The 16986-nt window shown below is 38.9% G+C and overlaps 1 protein-coding gene across 1 annotated transcript in view; it reads left to right on the top strand.

Moving 5' to 3' along the window:
- The window catches only part of LOC122809226 (semaphorin-6D-like), a 955253-nt gene that overhangs the window by 862131 nt on the left and 76136 nt on the right, over positions 1-16986 (top strand). Inside the window, exons 15-16 of the mRNA XM_044080542.1 lie at positions 7618-7791; positions 11589-11726. Coding sequence (XP_043936477.1) covers positions 7618-7791; positions 11589-11726 — 312 coding nt within the window. The remainder of the gene's footprint in view (positions 1-7617; positions 7792-11588; positions 11727-16986) is intronic.

The raw sequence follows: 16986 nt of genomic DNA, 5'->3' as shown, positions 1-16986 counted from the left end.
GATATATTCATACTTATGTGTTATTTGAATGTATGCCATTTATTTCTTCTATATTTTACCAAGATTGTAATAATTTTCATCATCGTTCTTATTATTTTCAATCGGTGTAATAGTACTGCTCGACATTGTTCTTTGTGTTAATATTTCTTTGTATATAACTATTGTGGAGCTTTTCTCCCCGGGCCTCCACTGAAAATGGGCTCATTCTAGACTCTGAACTTTTCTGGTTAACAAATGCAATAAATAAATAAATACATTTTAAGGCATTGCTGTATTTCCTTGTATATAACTTAATGCTAACCACATTTCTCAAGCCATATTGCTATGCATTCTCAAAATACTGTACTTTTCCCTTGTAAATATTTCTGTTGTAAAATTCTCTTTCTCTGTTTTGTACTGTTAAGTATCTTACAAGTTGAATTGTTAGGTTTTTTTTTTTCTTATTTTTGCTAATTACTTTCCTGGAGCTTTTTTCCTTGGGTGTCTGCTGAAAAATTAGTAATCCGGTTAACAAATGTAAAAATATAAATAAAGTCCTAGGATAGCTACTGTTTTGGACAATTTTAAGCCTAGCCAGTTTCCACTTAGTGAGGTATACCCTTAACCATCACCCCCCCCCCCCTTTGTGGGCATCAAATCCTTCACAAAGAGGTTTTTTTGTCTGTTTGGGAGGAGGTTCACTGTACCTTTATTTGTCAAAAATTGCCCTAAATTTAAGTATGGTAGTGAAACTGTATGCATTTCATAACCAGGATAATTTAGCTGGACTTTTTTTCCCTTTTCAGCAGAGACCTGGAAAGATAAAGTCCAAGTACCATGCCTTTCTTTAGGCGTAAATAATGAGTCTCCCACAGTATTTTTCCTTGTAATGTCTTTCGGCTTTTCATGGTTAGGGGTCACCACAGCAGAACTCTGGTCCGCTAATGATTGGCAGTAGATTTTTACATGCCGAGTTACCAGGCCTGACACACAACCTTCAATGAAGGTACGCCCATTCACGCATGTCTCCATGCAGAAGACGGTCTAGCTGAGAATCGAACCGGACAGCGTCTTACTGTGAGGCGACAATGCTACCGCATGCTTTAACAAGGGATAAAAAGAGGTAGCAGTAGAATATAGGCTGCTGTACTGCTGAAAGTTGTTATTAGAATGACAGCTCACAATGTTTGCTTTTCCTCTGTGCAGGAAATAGTTGTTTTCCATGCCTAATGCTCATTCCTAGTAAGAGTGCCAATCTCTCCATCTGCTTCTCTCTCTACAATTCAGAGCAGGTTTCTTACTATTTCATTTGGGATGTCCACAGTTTTGTGCTTTGTGGTTCAGATGTCTAGCACACTCAAATTTGGTTTTAATTTCTTGTGGAGACTCAGGACAGCCCAGCATTGGCATCTACTTCTTAGCCTTTATTGTCTAACTTAAAAAATAAATAAATAAATAAGGTTTCAGCTTCCTTTCTACCATAATCTGGTGTTGAGGAAAATGTAGAGACTCCCTGCTGTGTGGAGAGTAAATTATTTCTATTGGCCTAGAGATCGATTGTAGTAATGTCGACTCAGTTTATTTTGGCTGTCCTCAGAAGATCTTCTTTTGAAGAAGCACTGTACCTTACAGAATATTCTAAGGCCTTCTTCACTTGAACAGGTGGTATACTGAGATGCTGAAGCCAGAAACGTGAAAACATTTGGTTATCCTTCTGGTTGTATCCTGTTTTAAGGACATGTTTAGGTGTCTGTCTGTATAGCACCTACTGCAAAACCCTAGACGGACTTTATCGAGTCTAGGAGTGTTGTTGCAAGAACTGTGTGGTTGATCCTGTTATGGATCCAGTAGGACAGAAGTGCCCCATAACTGGTAAGAAAAAAAGCAGAGATGGACATTTATTTAGAGAGTTTGCACTTCTGCAACCCTGCTGGTCAGGGTTATTGACTACCAATCTAGTATAATGCAGTATCTGGGCAAACTGAAGGTTTGGCTTATGCCATTATTAATAGCTTCACAAAATAAGGAATTACTAAAGGTAGGCAAACTGACCAAGCTGGCAACTCATTAATAAAATGACAGTATGACTCTAGATTCTGATTTTGAGGCTGTTATATAAACATTGTAAGAGAATATGCTTAGTACAGGACTAGTCCTTTTTCTAAGATGTCAAGTGGAAACATTTGCATGCCTCCCTAGACCCTGCTATTGAAGCTTTCAAGGAAATAAAAGATCTATAAGAAAAAAAAGAGTAAAAAACATATACTTTGTCAAGCAGATCTTCATTTTGTTGTCCTTAATTGCAACAGGATCATTTATTCAAAGTCCTGTCCTGACCTTTTTTAAGAAGTAGACATACAACAACAAAAGAGAACATTTCAACAATCTCAGGGCCTCCTCGGTTATGAGTGGAATGTATTCTGCCAACATTGGCTGATTCACAGGTTCATCATTAGTTTACTTCACCCTATCCTTTAGCATTTAGAAAGATGATTCACCTTTTTCAGTATAGCTTGGTAAAGGAAATAATGTTAAGTTATAGGACAAAGTTTACGAAATTTCCCATACCAGGTATAACTCAGAATATTGCACTGTACCCGATTCATCTAATGCCATCTTTAATAAAACGTGTTCTGAAATATTCTGGACAACACATTTGTTGCAGAAGATTTTTTTCTTTCATTTATTTATTTTATTTTATTTTATTTTTTTGAAGATCATATAAAGTCTTAATGTTTTTTTCCCTTGTGACCTCCAGTTCGAACATGTTCCTTATTCTTTGTCTGATATTTTTTTTTTCTGTTGCCTGGATACCTAGTTTTGAACTTCTTTGCTCAAGGTCAGGGACAGAAACAAAATGTAACTGGACAAAAGCCCAACATTAGGGACAAATTTAAATGTTAGTCTTATTCACTTAAACGGTTAATAACACAATAGGTCTTTGCATCAACTTACATGTTCTGGACAATAAGAAATCTGAAACACTTAATGTCTGACAGTATATAATTGAATTGTAATCCTCCTTGTTGGTCCACTGGCAGTCACAACAGCATGGTATGTGGGAGGTCATTACTTCAGTCCTCAGACAGGGGTCAGAGGTTTTCCTTTTCTGTTGAGATTTACAAGAAAATGAAACCTTCTATGAAAGACAGGGCAAACACATTTGGCAAAGTCTGATCCCAGTTAAGGGCTGTAACTGGTTATGCTGAAGATTTAGAAGCACTGGCTTGCCAAAGTGATTTGATGCTTTTGAGTGAAAGAGAATATTACTAGTTTGCTAAAACAAATCGGTTGAGTGCCACCCTCCATGAGCACATACTCTGACCTACCCAGTTGATGATATTAGCTCCCATTAAGTCTGAAAACAGGCAAAACTCTGATTCATGTTTGCACTCTGAGAAAGTGTCCCGGGCTGCGTCCTACATGAACTCCAAGAAGAGCTAAACCCAAACATAAAACTACTGTTCAATCTCAGCCTTACTACAGGATATGTACCCAAAGAGTGGGATACAGCAACAGTGGTCCCTCTCCACAAAGGTGGTGCCTCAACGGATCCTGGAAACTATCGCCCCATAAGCCTGACTAGCTTGGTCTGCAAAGCTATGGAAAGGATCATCATGGACCTCATAAATAAAGATATTGGGGACCTACAGACACTGGATCCTACCCAGTTCGGCAAGGGAAGATCCTGCCTCTTAAACCTGGTTGATTTCTTTGAAACAGTCACCAAGGCCATTGACGAGGGGAAGGTGGTCCACACAGCCTACCTGGACCTCGCAAAAGCCTTTGATACAATACCCCACTCGGGCATTCTAGATAAGCTCACCAGCTTAAATATAAACCCCTATGTCACCAGATGGGTTGCAAACTGGCTCAAGGACAGAACCCACATGGTTAGAATTGCTGGAGCCATGTCAGACTCCAAACCAGTTACAAGTGGCGTCCCACAAGGCTCAGTCCTGGGACCTCTCTTGTTCGGTATATATTTCTCGGAGGTACAGGCCAACACGGAAGGACTGTGGCTGACTAAGTTTGCAGATGACTGCAAACTGGGCGCCATAATCGACTCTCCAGCCGACACAAGCATCCTCCAAAAGGACCTCAAAGAAACAGACAACTGGTGCCAGAGCCATGGCTTCAAGCTAAACGCCAAAAAGTGTATAGTCATCCCCTTTGGCAAAAACAAAGTGCCCACAAATTACCACATAGGTGGTAATCCATTAAGTACAGAAGAAGTAATTAGGGACCTGGGGACCCATGTTGATAGCAATCTCTCATTTGACAACCACGTGGCCAAAGTGGTTAGAAAAACATTTTATATAGCCCACCTAATCATGAAGGGATTCACATCTAGATCAGGGGAGGTCATCGTGCCTCTTTACTCCTCCCTCATCAGGCCCATAATTGAGTACAATGCCCCTTTTGGGATGTATCTTACCAGACACCTGCAGCAACTGGAAAGACCCCAAAAGTACCTCACCAAGAGGATCATAGGGCTCAAACAGATGCCATATGCTGCCTGGTTAAAGAAACTCCAGCTCTACTCAGTGGCATACCACCTGCTCAGAGGCAATCTGTGCCTGACGTATAAAGCCATGTCCAACCCGGAATTAATGGACATGCTGCACCTCAGAAAATCCAAATCCCATCGAGCTATGTGCTCGAGAGACTTGAACCTCAGCACTGAAATAAATAGAACATGCTGGAGGGACAGATTCATAACCCAGAGGCTCCCTTCACTCTGGAATAAAATCCCAGTCCAGGTTAGGCAGAGTCCCTCATTGACTCTCTTCAAAAGGAATCTTGATGAGTGGATGGGAGATCGTAGGTTTACCCCGGGTATCACTTCTGTGTCACTGTTAGACAGAGGCACAGTATACTAACCTCGAAAAAGGGCATAACAAAATTAATTTAAAATGGGTGGCGAAAGCCAAACACGCTCTGGCTAGGCTTATAAATGGCCTAGGGCAGATAGCCTAGTATGAACCTATGAACCTATAAAAGACCAGTTTCATGGCGGAACCCATTGATAAAAAACATATTCATCAAGGATGTGAGATTAGCGTATGCAAGGTCTTGATCCCCTTCTCCTTCAGTTTGTGAGGTCTGGGTTCTGCTACCTCTGTTTTTCCTTTCTTTTGCTTTTCTTGAATTTTTGCTGATGCAGCTTTTTGTACTAAATCAAAGTGCTGTAGCACTCTTGTATTGTGCATATGTATTCTGTGAACCCAGGTATATTTGATATCTGAGGGAACTGTGTCCAACACTCTATTGGCTACATCTAAAGCATCATGGCGATTGGACATCTGTTGCCCAATAACAGAGGTAATGTGTCTTTTAGGCTTTTCCCAGCCAGTGTATGGTACCCAGTTACCTACATCAAGATTGTTGGAAAGGAAGTATGAAAGGAAGAAATGGATGGTACCATGAACTCTGAAATTCTAATCCTTAGCGTTGACCGAGAATTGATGTCCTGGGAAAAATGTTTTCTTTTTTCCCCAGTTTTAGTTTGAATTGAATCAGTTAAATTAACAGGATTTGTGATTGTATGTTATCTTTTAAAGTTTATATAATGTGGCTAGCAGCAGGAGTTGGGAAGTTTGAAGGGGGTTCACCTCAAACCTGGACTCTTGTCTGGGTGAGGAGTTGCACCATTTGGAACAAAAGGCCCAGACCTGTTGCTTGTCCCCCATTTAATACAGATGGCGCCACATCCCTGGAGGGGCACATGCGTTCCCATTTAACATTATCTGTTTGTTTATTTACCTGTGTGGGTAAGTAGACTGGTCCATAGACTTGTTTCAGCTTTGACCCAGTGAAATTGTATTGTGTCCACACAGATATCTATCACTATTAGTGCAGCATATCCTTCTTTAGGTGAGTATGTGCCAAATGGGTGAGGTCATGGCCAGTAAATGCCGAAAATCTTCTGATGCATGCCTGAATGATAGCTGACCCAATAAATGTCTTTTATTTCACAAGGGGAAATATGGGGGATCATGAAAGTAAAATCCCAATGGAAAAAAAATGTAAGAAAGTCTAATAGACCCTTGTGTGTGTGTGTGTGTGTGTGTGTGTGTGTGTGTGTGTGTGTGTGTGTGTGTGTGTGTGTGTGTGTGTGTGTGTGTGTGTTTCTGTCATAGTAGACAACACTTCACTGCATACCAAGCTCATCTTTTGTTTTTTTGTTATGGCTAATCAATGCAGAACTCCCAACCCTCGTCATTGTTTTGCAGTGTATCCCTTGTTGATACTGAGGAGTATTGGATAGCCCCTTGGTGTGCCCAATTAAGGAAAAGACTTCTCCTGGCCTTATTGGCCATCAGTATGCATCCTTTCTGGCCCATGTATAGCAGTGACCCATTGAGACAAAGGCAGGGGTCAGTCTTTTATTAGAAATCTAAAGGGAGACAGAACACAGACTGCAGAGTGTAAACTTGCCACTCCCAGTTTTCAAAATGCTTCTCTTAGTGGACGTGCAAGTCATGGAATTCCCTGCTGTACTCTGTATCAGTCCCGCTTTTAACTGTGCTCTGCTAGTACTGCATTCATTTTCCACCAGGATCAGTTAATGCAATGGCCATACCCCCATCCCTTCTTTCAAGAAGAAGGCTGCTGACAGTCTGCCTTCTGTCCACCTCTGCTTGTCATTAAACCCTAGTCACTGGCACTGTAGGAAGAAGCACAGCCTCTGTGCCAGTGGGCTAGTATGGATTGTAACATTTTGAAACCACCCAGCCTTTGTTTCTCAGAGAGTTTTTTTTGGTTTGTTTTTCTTTGTATATTGCTGGAAGTATTTTATATAAGAGAAGTCTTTTGTTTACATATTTTGTCCATTCCAGTTGGTTTCTTGTTGAGTAACATCATAAAGCCCTTCTGTTCTCTAACAGTTATTCCTTTTGCAGCTGAATACACCATCACAATGCAGTTATGTTTTCCAGTAAGGCTTTAGCTACAGAATCAGATGGATTATAATTAAGGAACAAAGACAGTCACATATACCACCCCCCCCATCTTTATGGGACTTGGCTGCATTATACTGATTTTCCCTGTTTGTTGGTGGTGGTAATTGGGAGAGGTTGGTGGGCTGTAGGTTTTGCATTTCTGTTCCAGTGTCATTGTTCTTTCCTGTAGATGACTTCAGTATTGCATGATTATTTATGACAGGTGTTGCATAACTGACAGATGTTACTACAATATGAGTAAAGAAAAAGCTCTTGGTTATGATGTTCAAGCTATACTGTCTCATCTAACAGTACATTCTGAGCATAACCCCTGTAAATAAATAATTTGCATTGTTCTAACATGCCCTTAACTTGCTGTGATCCACAGCCATCAGGTAGAGGCAGACATTGTGTGTGGATGCCTACCAAAATGTTATTTATAGTTCAACTTGGTGGCATAGTGGGACTTTCTGATTATTGTTTAATTAGCTGGATTTAGGTTGTGGAGAATTTATCATGTGCACAGTACTCATGAAGTATTACCTGCAGAAACTGATTTGCTTAATGTTTTCCCCTCTTTCCTGGCTCCCTAAAATGAACCATCCATGTGTGTATTTTTATTTACTCCTTGTCTGATTTTTGCCCATGGCCAAACAGATCTGCACAGTACTCACCTACTTTGATGTTTCTCTAGGTTCAGGCTCACCCACATAACGGTTGACACATCAGCTGGACCATATGGCAATTATACTGTCTTGTTCTTGGGCTCTGAAGATGGAAAGCTATTGAAGGTCCTCTCCAGCACCACAGAGAATGCCAAATTTGACAGCTTGTTATTGGAGGAGATCGATGTCTATAACCCAGCCAAGTAAGTGTCCAGAAAATGACTCTGCAGTCCCAGATAGTGAATACGTTCCACTTAGAAGTCTAACGGCATCTGATATTCGAGTGTAGCATCAAGAAGAGTTATGTGTCCATGAGGAAAGAGGGCATTGGATAGGATTGCTACATATCCCACATCTGTTGTTTTTTTTATTCCTGGAATAGCCAGAAATTAAAACATTTGTCATATAGTCCAGAAATCCCTGTACAACCTGCACTTTTCTGTCCAAGTCTATAAAATTTCTTAAGCTTATTATTATTATTATTTTTTTTTTTTGCTGAAGTTTCATGCAGTCAGATCAGAAGAATATCTTAAAACACAGGAAGGAAAATATCCTTGGAGATGGGCAGAGTATGTGGGGGAGAGTGGAGAAAGGTGGGGAGAAGGTGCCATGTAAGCGTTGTGGCTTTTTCCAATTTTTGTCTCAGTGAAAGGTAGCACTCCTGGTATTAGATGACATGGAAACACCCCAATACTGTGGCACTCCTGGTATTAGGTGACAAGGAAACACCCCCACATTGTGGCACTCCTGGTATTAGATGACAAGGGAACACCCCCACATTGTGGCACTCTTGGTATTAGGTGACAAGCAAACACCCCCATATCGTGGTACTCCTGGTATTAGGTGAAAAGCAAACACTCCCATATTGTGGCACTCCTGGTATTAGATGACAAGAGAACACCCCCATATCGTGGCACTTCTGGTATTAGATGACAGGGGAACACCCCCATATCACACATATCAATAGGTGTTAAAGTGCAGACCCTGCTATATGGATCTAATTTCTCCTGTTCCAATATCCCCATCTTTTGTGCTACATTATTCCTCACACTTGTTATAAGCATGGCTCTGGTACAAGTGTGAACACCAATGAACAGATTAAGCATTACATGGTTTAACTACATGAGTCATCAGGGCCACTGCCTACCCTTAAGACTCCTCTAAGTATTTCTGCCTTACAAAAATACAGGCTGTTTTTTTTTTTTTTGTAGAAAATGCTTCAGTTGCTGCTTGGTGTATTGTGATTTTTTTATGCAAGTGACAAACTTATAAGCTGTTTTACTGCAGTTACTGTACAAAAAAAGTATTACAAGTTGTTGGCCAAGTCCCAGTAGAAGTCTTCTTAGCTTGAGAAAAGCTCATAACACCTTATCTATTAATTATAAAATTACTAGATAAATACCCCATAGTGACTGAACCCCTTGAGAGGGTTGTTGTGTTCAGAGGTTTTGCAAGAACAGTGCATCTGGCATTAGAAATGTAGCACAGCCAAGTATGAAGTGCGTCATTAACATAAATCTGAGTCCTTTAATGAAGGAAAGTGATATAACAAATATGATGATTTAAATGTGCCTTAAGTGGATGACTTCATGTAAATACAAAAAAGTGTAGAAGAGGTTACCTGTTTTTCTTTTATCTCCTGGTGAGTGTGTTAGCAGAAGAAAATATGCAGGGCCTGTAGTTTTTGCACTTAAATATTTAAGAACACAAACTCTGTATGCAAGTGCAGGTTTTGAAAAAAAAATGAGGTTTTAAGCAGTGAGTGTTTTTGAAATGCATATAAAAAGCAATGATTTATTGTGACGCATGTAAAACAGAAGTAAATAATTTTAATTTGTTAAAAGGAAGAGGTTCCATGGAAACAAAATTCAGCCAACTCTGTTTTCTAATAAAAATAGTGGACTGAACTTCTACAGAGTACAGTGTATATACTGTAACTGCCCCTCTTCTACTTAATAATGTCACACACATCTGTGTAGACACAATACATTAGCCCTGCGCAGTTAGCAGATTAAATGTATAAAGAAGTTATTCCTGATCTGCTCATTTTGCTGCAACTGCTACAAGTATGCGTGAGTTTGTTGCAAATCATTGATCAAGTTGCTCTTCCCCTTAAAATGTGATGTGTGTAGGAAAACTTCTCCTCCGCAAGTAAAAATGTGGTTGCCTTTATCTGTGTTTATGCAGATTTCTGAAATCCCATTTCATACTAAGCAGTATCATCTTCATTTGTTTCCTAACATGGGCACACATGATTCCAGTTTCTTAAGTAAAAACTTCATAAATATGTAGGCTGGAGTAGAGCAGAGCAAGAAGGAGGTGCCTCAGCTAAGATTTTAAACTGAAGAATATCGCAGTGCTTTTCCAGCTGAGTTGGTATCAGAACCCCAGAGACATCTGGAACCTTCTCTGTCCTTAGTAACGTTTGGCTTTTTTACATTTTTCATGTTTGCTGTTGTACACTGTTCTTTCTGTCATGTGTATCCACCTGTTCCAAGTTTTTCCAGCTATGCTGGCGAATATGACAAGAGTTTGTCTTTCAAGCTCCACACATGAGAATCATAGATTCATTAGGAGGGTGTAGCATAAATAAGAGCTGATCTTATGGCTCCTGTCTATTGTATCACCCCTTCTGTTCCCATGTTGCCTACTGACTACATTACTACCACTAAGCATGGCTTATTTTTAATGGGAGTGAGCAATACCTGGACTATCTTAAAAGTTTGTTTTGGTTTTAAACTCCAAAAGACTCTCTCGGAGCTCCTAGTGGCAAATGTTTGTTAAACCACACTTGAGTTTTACATTATTCAGTCTCAACCAAACTTCTTTGGTATTGCTTACATATGCGTGAGTGTTTTCCGTCTGTGCTTCAAACAGAAACACCCCCTTGGACACTACGGGATGTTTTACATTTATGGTTCTTTGTAGATGGGTTTAATTTGTCTTGGCTTCTAAGGAGCCTTGACAGGAGAATGTTTGATCTTTGACATTTTATGTTTTGACCCCTTGAACAGCAGTGTTAGTACTGCTCCTAGGGTGAGGAGTTATCTGCTGTATTTCATGTGTTTCTAATTGAGACACAAGTTTACATTTTAGTGTTTGTTGTCTCTGTTGTTTTCATTTGGAGTCCTTTTTGAAGTCAGACCTCAGTAAACATTTAAGTATAGAACTGGAAAAAAAGGCAGACAGCAGAGAAGCTGGCAGCCTTTATTTATTTCATAACTTTAGAAAATGGTTTGTGCATTTTTTATGGTTAGGGATGGGTTTGTAGGGTCCAGCTGCTGTAAAAGAATCTGAGCGCTGTGGAAGATTGCAATATGGCTGTAGACTTCAGTAGCACCACATATGAAAATCTCTCTGACAAAGGAAGTCACACAGTCTTAGATGTTTTGCTAGTTTATATATTTATTACTGTAATATCTACACAGGAAAAGACTGAGTTTGGAACAGTTTGTTTTCATATGCATTATGTGAAAGGAAATGGGTAATGAAAGCAAATCAGGGTGCTGTGCTGAGTATAGCAATAAAATTCATGGAAACAAGAAGCATATAATTAAAGCTGTTAATGAATGCAGCAGCGTTGAATACTCACATTCCCTACTGTACAAAATGACCTAAACTACATTACTCAGGTTTTGACTGGAATCTGTAATTTCAATTTGCAGAAAAGCAAATGCTGACTTTGCAGAGAGTAATTTCTGAAGGGTGGTTGGCAGCAGGGTGCAAAGCAAAATTCAGAACAATTGCCTGATTAGAGTAGTGTGCAGTCACTTGGGTTGGATTTAAAAGGCGAGTAAGGAAGACTAAATATTGGAGGAGAGGGAAAGTTGGCCCTGTTTCCTGTAGCCTGTACTTATGTTCTGTGCAGACTCAGTGGATGAATGTATAAATAATAAATAAGCAAGCAAAAAGAACTGGAAGCTACTGAAGTCTCTTGATAAAATATTATGATGCCAATTAGTTCTAATCTAGAATGTTTTCACTTCCTAATTGCACGCAGGTGTACAGTGAAAGGGGAAGACAGAAGAATTCTGGGACTGGAACTCGACAAGAGTCATCATGCCTTGTTTGTTGCATTTTCCAGTTGCTTGATCCGTGTTCCACTTACCCGCTGTGAGAGCTATGGACAGTGCAAAAAGTAAGTGAAAATACTGAGAAACTTTATATGAGAATTCTCTTTAAACTGTCTGATTTATGTCAGTGATTTAACAGGTAGCACATTTGCTTTTGGACCTGGAAGATCAGAAGTCTGTGGGTTCTGTTCCTATCCTAGGTGACTGTATTAATTTTGCATTACTGACACTGCATGCAGAATGTGTTTTTTTTTTTTTTTTTTTTTTTTTTTTTTGGGGGGGGGGGGGTGGTACTGCATTACAGAATGTGTCATCCTTAGGATCAGTATAAACTGAGGCCTCATCTGCCTGAGTTGGTAGTTCAGATGGATGTAAAAGGTCCCACTGCACTTATTGAAAAGGGTAGAAGAATTTTCCCAGTTCCCTGACCAGATCCTCCCTAGTCAGTATAAACATCACTTTGGATCTCCCCTGAAAATAGACCACTAACCTTGTGGTACTAAACTGGTCAGTAAAGGATAGCTATTCATAAGCCAATGTAATGTTTTTGTCCCAGTATTACAGAAATGACTGAGAAGATGGTGTAACCTAAAATAAAGGGAGGAAACAGTCAAGTTCTTTTGTGTGGAGTCTGCATGTCCTCCCCGCGGTTGGGTGGGTGTTCGAAAGACATGTGTAAATGGGCGTGCCTTCGTTGAAGGTTGAACATCGAGCTGGCACCTCGGCGTTCGTGAAAATCTACTGCCAATCATTAGCGGACCGGAGTTCCGCTGTGGTGACCCCTAACCAGGAAAAGACGAAAGACAACAACATCCTTAGAATGTTTTGATTTTTGAATTAAGCATTTGTATTGATAATGCATAAACTAGAATTAATCATCAGAGTTGTGTTTATGGTACAGTTGTGTGACTCCTCCATGCCTACATTATCTTACTTTACATGGTGACATTCAGAAAGAATTTATGAACATAAGGAAGCATTTTTTTTGTCATTTTTAATTTATGCCTTAATAGGAATAATTTACTAGGCACAACTTCCTTTTGATGGTTTGGTTAAGTGACAAACCCAGGAATTCAGAATGAAACTTACCTGTAGCTCATAACTTTAATCTTCTGTGAAAAACTGCCAGTTATGTTTTTTATAAGAAATTTTAGTAGAAGCAGGTTGTTTGCTATACTCAACTATATTCTCACAGATAAGTTCATAGATGGTGTTAGATGTGTGGTCCAGTAGACCATCCCAATTTCCCGAAAGTGCTGTCTAGTTAAGTGAACCACTAAAGGTCACACAGCAGGCAAATGAAGGCCGAAGGAGTTGAACCTCAAACCACAGGAAGGAGCTCATTAACAGCTCATAGCATCAATCATGTGTGCTTACTGCCAGTTAAAGGGAATTACCGAGCTTGGGGCTGGAACCCATGATTCTGAGAATGAGTTTCTTGCTGTACCAACTTAGCTAGCTTGGCCAATGCAGTTTTTAATGGTACAGTTTTACCACTGGTGATGTTTACTAACTAGATTTTGTGTCTTTGACAGGTAGATTGCAGCTGTGATATCAGCTATTATCTTCAATACCCTGTTTGAAGAAGCACTTATTTAGAGGGGAAGAAATAGCTCTGTCTTGCTTTATGTACATGTTGCTTTATTGGGACCATGATGTCATAATGAAGTTACCCATTGAGGAGAGGAAGCATTATGTTTAGGGTATTAGGGTGCAGTTATTTAACTGGTGCACTGTCCATTCCTTCTCTCTATACTCCTGAAAATAGCTAGGCTTTTTTCTCTGGTTTTTGTAGTGTTTTATTTTGGCAAGTAGTTAATTAGTACTTTCAACTTAGAAATGTTTGATTTGATTATTTAATGAAACTGCATTCATTTATACATTTAGACTTTTATGTTTATTGTTGGAAATGTGTGATATGTTTTATTTAAACTTTATGTTCTTTTTCCAACCTTTGTCCTGGATTATTGACAGACAAGCTAGATATACTCTGAATTAATGCAACCTCTGTCAACAAACTTAAATAATGATCATGTGATTTATTCTGAAAATACGTTTTTCCTTCTTAAAATAGATTTCTATTGGGGTAATTAAAGAAAGCCATAGAGCATAGTGAATTTTGTAATGAGTAATATGCCCATCAGGCAAGAGGAAATCTTTGTATTGTCATAAGTTGTATAAATTGTTATATTTCTAATCATGCTATTTTTGAACAAAATTAATTTTCTTAATGGGTGCACAAGGCAAAGTACTTATGAGCGATCATTTTATTGAGTCTTTTTTTTTAACCTATGAAGTGTTTAACTAATAGCAATGTTAATACACTTTGTAATATTCAGAGGCAGGGCAATATATATATATATATATATATATATATATATATATATATCATACATATATTTATACACACACACACACACACACATATATATATATATATATATATATATATATATATTTACACACACACACACACACACACATATTTTATCCAGTGATTCACGATCCTGTTCTGTTTATTTTTTGAAAACACTTGCCTTTTTTATATTAACCTGAATGTTTAGAAATAAAAATAGGAAGCTTCCAATCTCAGCAAATATTATGGCACTACTGAAGCTGTACATATACCTGCTTAAGTTATTGGACAGCAGGTTATATGGATAACTAGTTGAACTTTTTTTTGTAAAATAAGGCATATAAGGGAGATGTTAAGGATAAAAATGAAATGGCAGACCAGTCTTGTTCTATAGCCATGTATCTGAAATCATGGTGAATGTAATATCCTTTATTTCTTACAGCAGCAGGGTTTACTTTGTAATGATTTCAAGATTGAAATTTGGTCTGTGTATGGAATTTTCTTGTTTTACTATGGAATTCAGAATATGTTTTTAAAAGAATGACTATGAACCAAACTGTGAGTGATGTCACTTTAGAGCTTTCCAAAGTGTTTGATACTTATAATCTTTTTATACTACTGAAAAAGTGTTTCTACACAGGTTTAGGAAGGCTAATCCAGTTCTTGTAATAAAAACTAGTGTTAGTGTCTCTAGAAGATGAAGCCCATTTTTTTGGCATGTAAGTGAATATACGAGGGGAATAGTAAGTGTACAACATATAATTTTGAGTAATTACTTAATATTTGATTCAAAAGAAATGGCAAATCATCTGAATATTAAATTTAGTCAGCTGGAAAATTCTGAACAGAATGATGCAAGTAACCTAGGAGAATTATCAATAACCTCTAGACTGTTAATAAGTGAATTCATTTAGCAGAATATGGAGGTAAAAAGAGTGCTGCCTGATATGAAATGGCAAGATGTCTGCCTCAAGGGTCAAACTGAATATCTATTTTGTTCAGCATATTTATTTCTAAAATCAGGGGAGGAGTTGCTTGTCGCTCATCTATCTTTATAGATGACATAAAAACAGGAAGCGTGGTATGTAATAATCACCGTAATAGTACCCTGCAAAAACAGATTTTGTCAGAAAAGTTGAAACATTATTAGTATTTAATGGCTCTTAAATACTTGATTTATCTGTGTTAGAATGGAAAAAATGATTACTGCTTTAAAAAGGTAGGATTATGAAAGCCTTCCATTTTCTGCCATTATAACAGAAGAAGAGAAATATTTTGAGTATTTAGAGTAAATTAGCGTGATTTGATTAATGTAGGGATTCGGCCAAAAAGCCCCAAAAATGTGAGGATGTATGCAGTAAGGTATGATTTCAAGGAATGCGGAGGGTTAATGCACTTGTATGTCTGACTGATGTATCTGTATTTGGAATGCTGTGTATAGTATCAGAAGCCATGTTGAATGAAGGATACTTGTGTGCTGAAAAGATTGTAGTGGAGGGAAAGCAGGACAGCTGAAGTTTGGGATCCATAGTTATAGAGGGCTTTGAAAACTGTACAGTTTTAAATGTCACAATGCAGTGAGGCCATGTGACTGAAATATGTAAATGCAATTCAAATATATGAAAAATAATTAATGACTAATGGTTTCTCATACATCTCTTCAGCATATATTTAAGAAAATGTAAGTATCAACTGAACAACCATGTCAAAAATCAGGCATACCTTAATGTGGTACAAACATTAAATTTAGGAATCCCAGGCAAAACTTGATCTACTAACTGTCCCTTTTTATGCAGGGCAGTCTGTACTTGTGCAGTTGTGTTCTGTGAAAAACAAGATACATGACAAATTTTCTGAGATTTAAATCCAAAAGATATTTTCTAAGTTTCAACTAATAGTGGTATAAAAAATATTTTACATTTGAAGCGCATTGATGCTAGTTGAAAAAACATCATCTCATATTGTACGATAGGGAGCTTTTATTTTGACAAAATAAGTTAAATACCATTCTTTGCATTGGCTATGGGTGTGGATTGTCCTGGAAAATTTCTAATATCCATATTAATATCCCCCTTTGGTCATTTGAGAAGGTGGAACTCTTGGCGGAAATGGAAAAGTAAGGCATTTTATGCAAAATTTTAAGCTTAATATTATAAGGGACGGCGTAGCAGTGACTTGCGTGCATATGCTTTACTTCTTGTTAGGGAAGTAGCTAGCTTTATTACTTAGGGCAGCTAATTAGCCTAGCAGTGTAGTCTTCTACTCTGTTCCCATGGAGTGTGTATGTGTGTGCGTTTGGCAGAACTCTGTTCCCATGGAGTGTGTATGTGTGTGCGTTTGGCAGAACTCTGTTCCCATGGAGTGTGTATGTGTGTGCGTTTGGCAGAACTCTGTTCCCATGGAGTGTGTGTGTGTGTGCGCGTTTGGCAGAACTCTATTCCCATGGAGTGTGTGTGTGTGTGCGTTTGGCAGAACTCTGTTCCCATGGAGTGTGTGTGTGTGCATTTGGCAGAACTCTGTTCCCATGGAGTGTGTGTGCGTTTGGCAGAACTCTGTTCCCATGGAGTGTGTGTGTGTGTGTGTGTGTGCGTTTGGCAGAACTCTGTTCCCATGGAGTGTGTGTGTGTGTGTGTGTGTGCGTTTGGCAGAACTCTGTTCCCATGGAGTGTGTGTGTGTGTGTGTGTGTGTGTGTGCATTTGGCAGAACTCTGTTACCATGGAGTGTGTGTGTGTGTGTATGTGTGTTTGGCAGAACTCTGTTCCCATGGAGTGTGTGTGTGTGTGTGTGTGTGTGTGTGTGTGTGTGTGTGTGTGTGTGTCTGTGTGTCTGTGTGTCTGTGTCTGTGTGTCTGTGTGTGTGTCTGTGTCTGTGTCTGTGTCTGTGTCTGTGTCTGTGTCTGTGTCTGTGTCTGTGTGTGTGTGTGTGTGTTTGGCAGAACTCTGTTCCCATGGAGTGTGTGTGTGTGTGT

The sequence above is a fragment of the Protopterus annectens genome, chromosome 8.part0 (genome assembly GCF_019279795.1).
Source record: "Protopterus annectens isolate FY-2018-M chromosome 8.part0, PAN1.0, whole genome shotgun sequence".
Taxonomy (NCBI): Eukaryota; Metazoa; Chordata; order Ceratodontiformes; family Protopteridae; genus Protopterus; species Protopterus annectens.
This window is presented reverse-complemented; position numbering and strand designations above follow the sequence as displayed.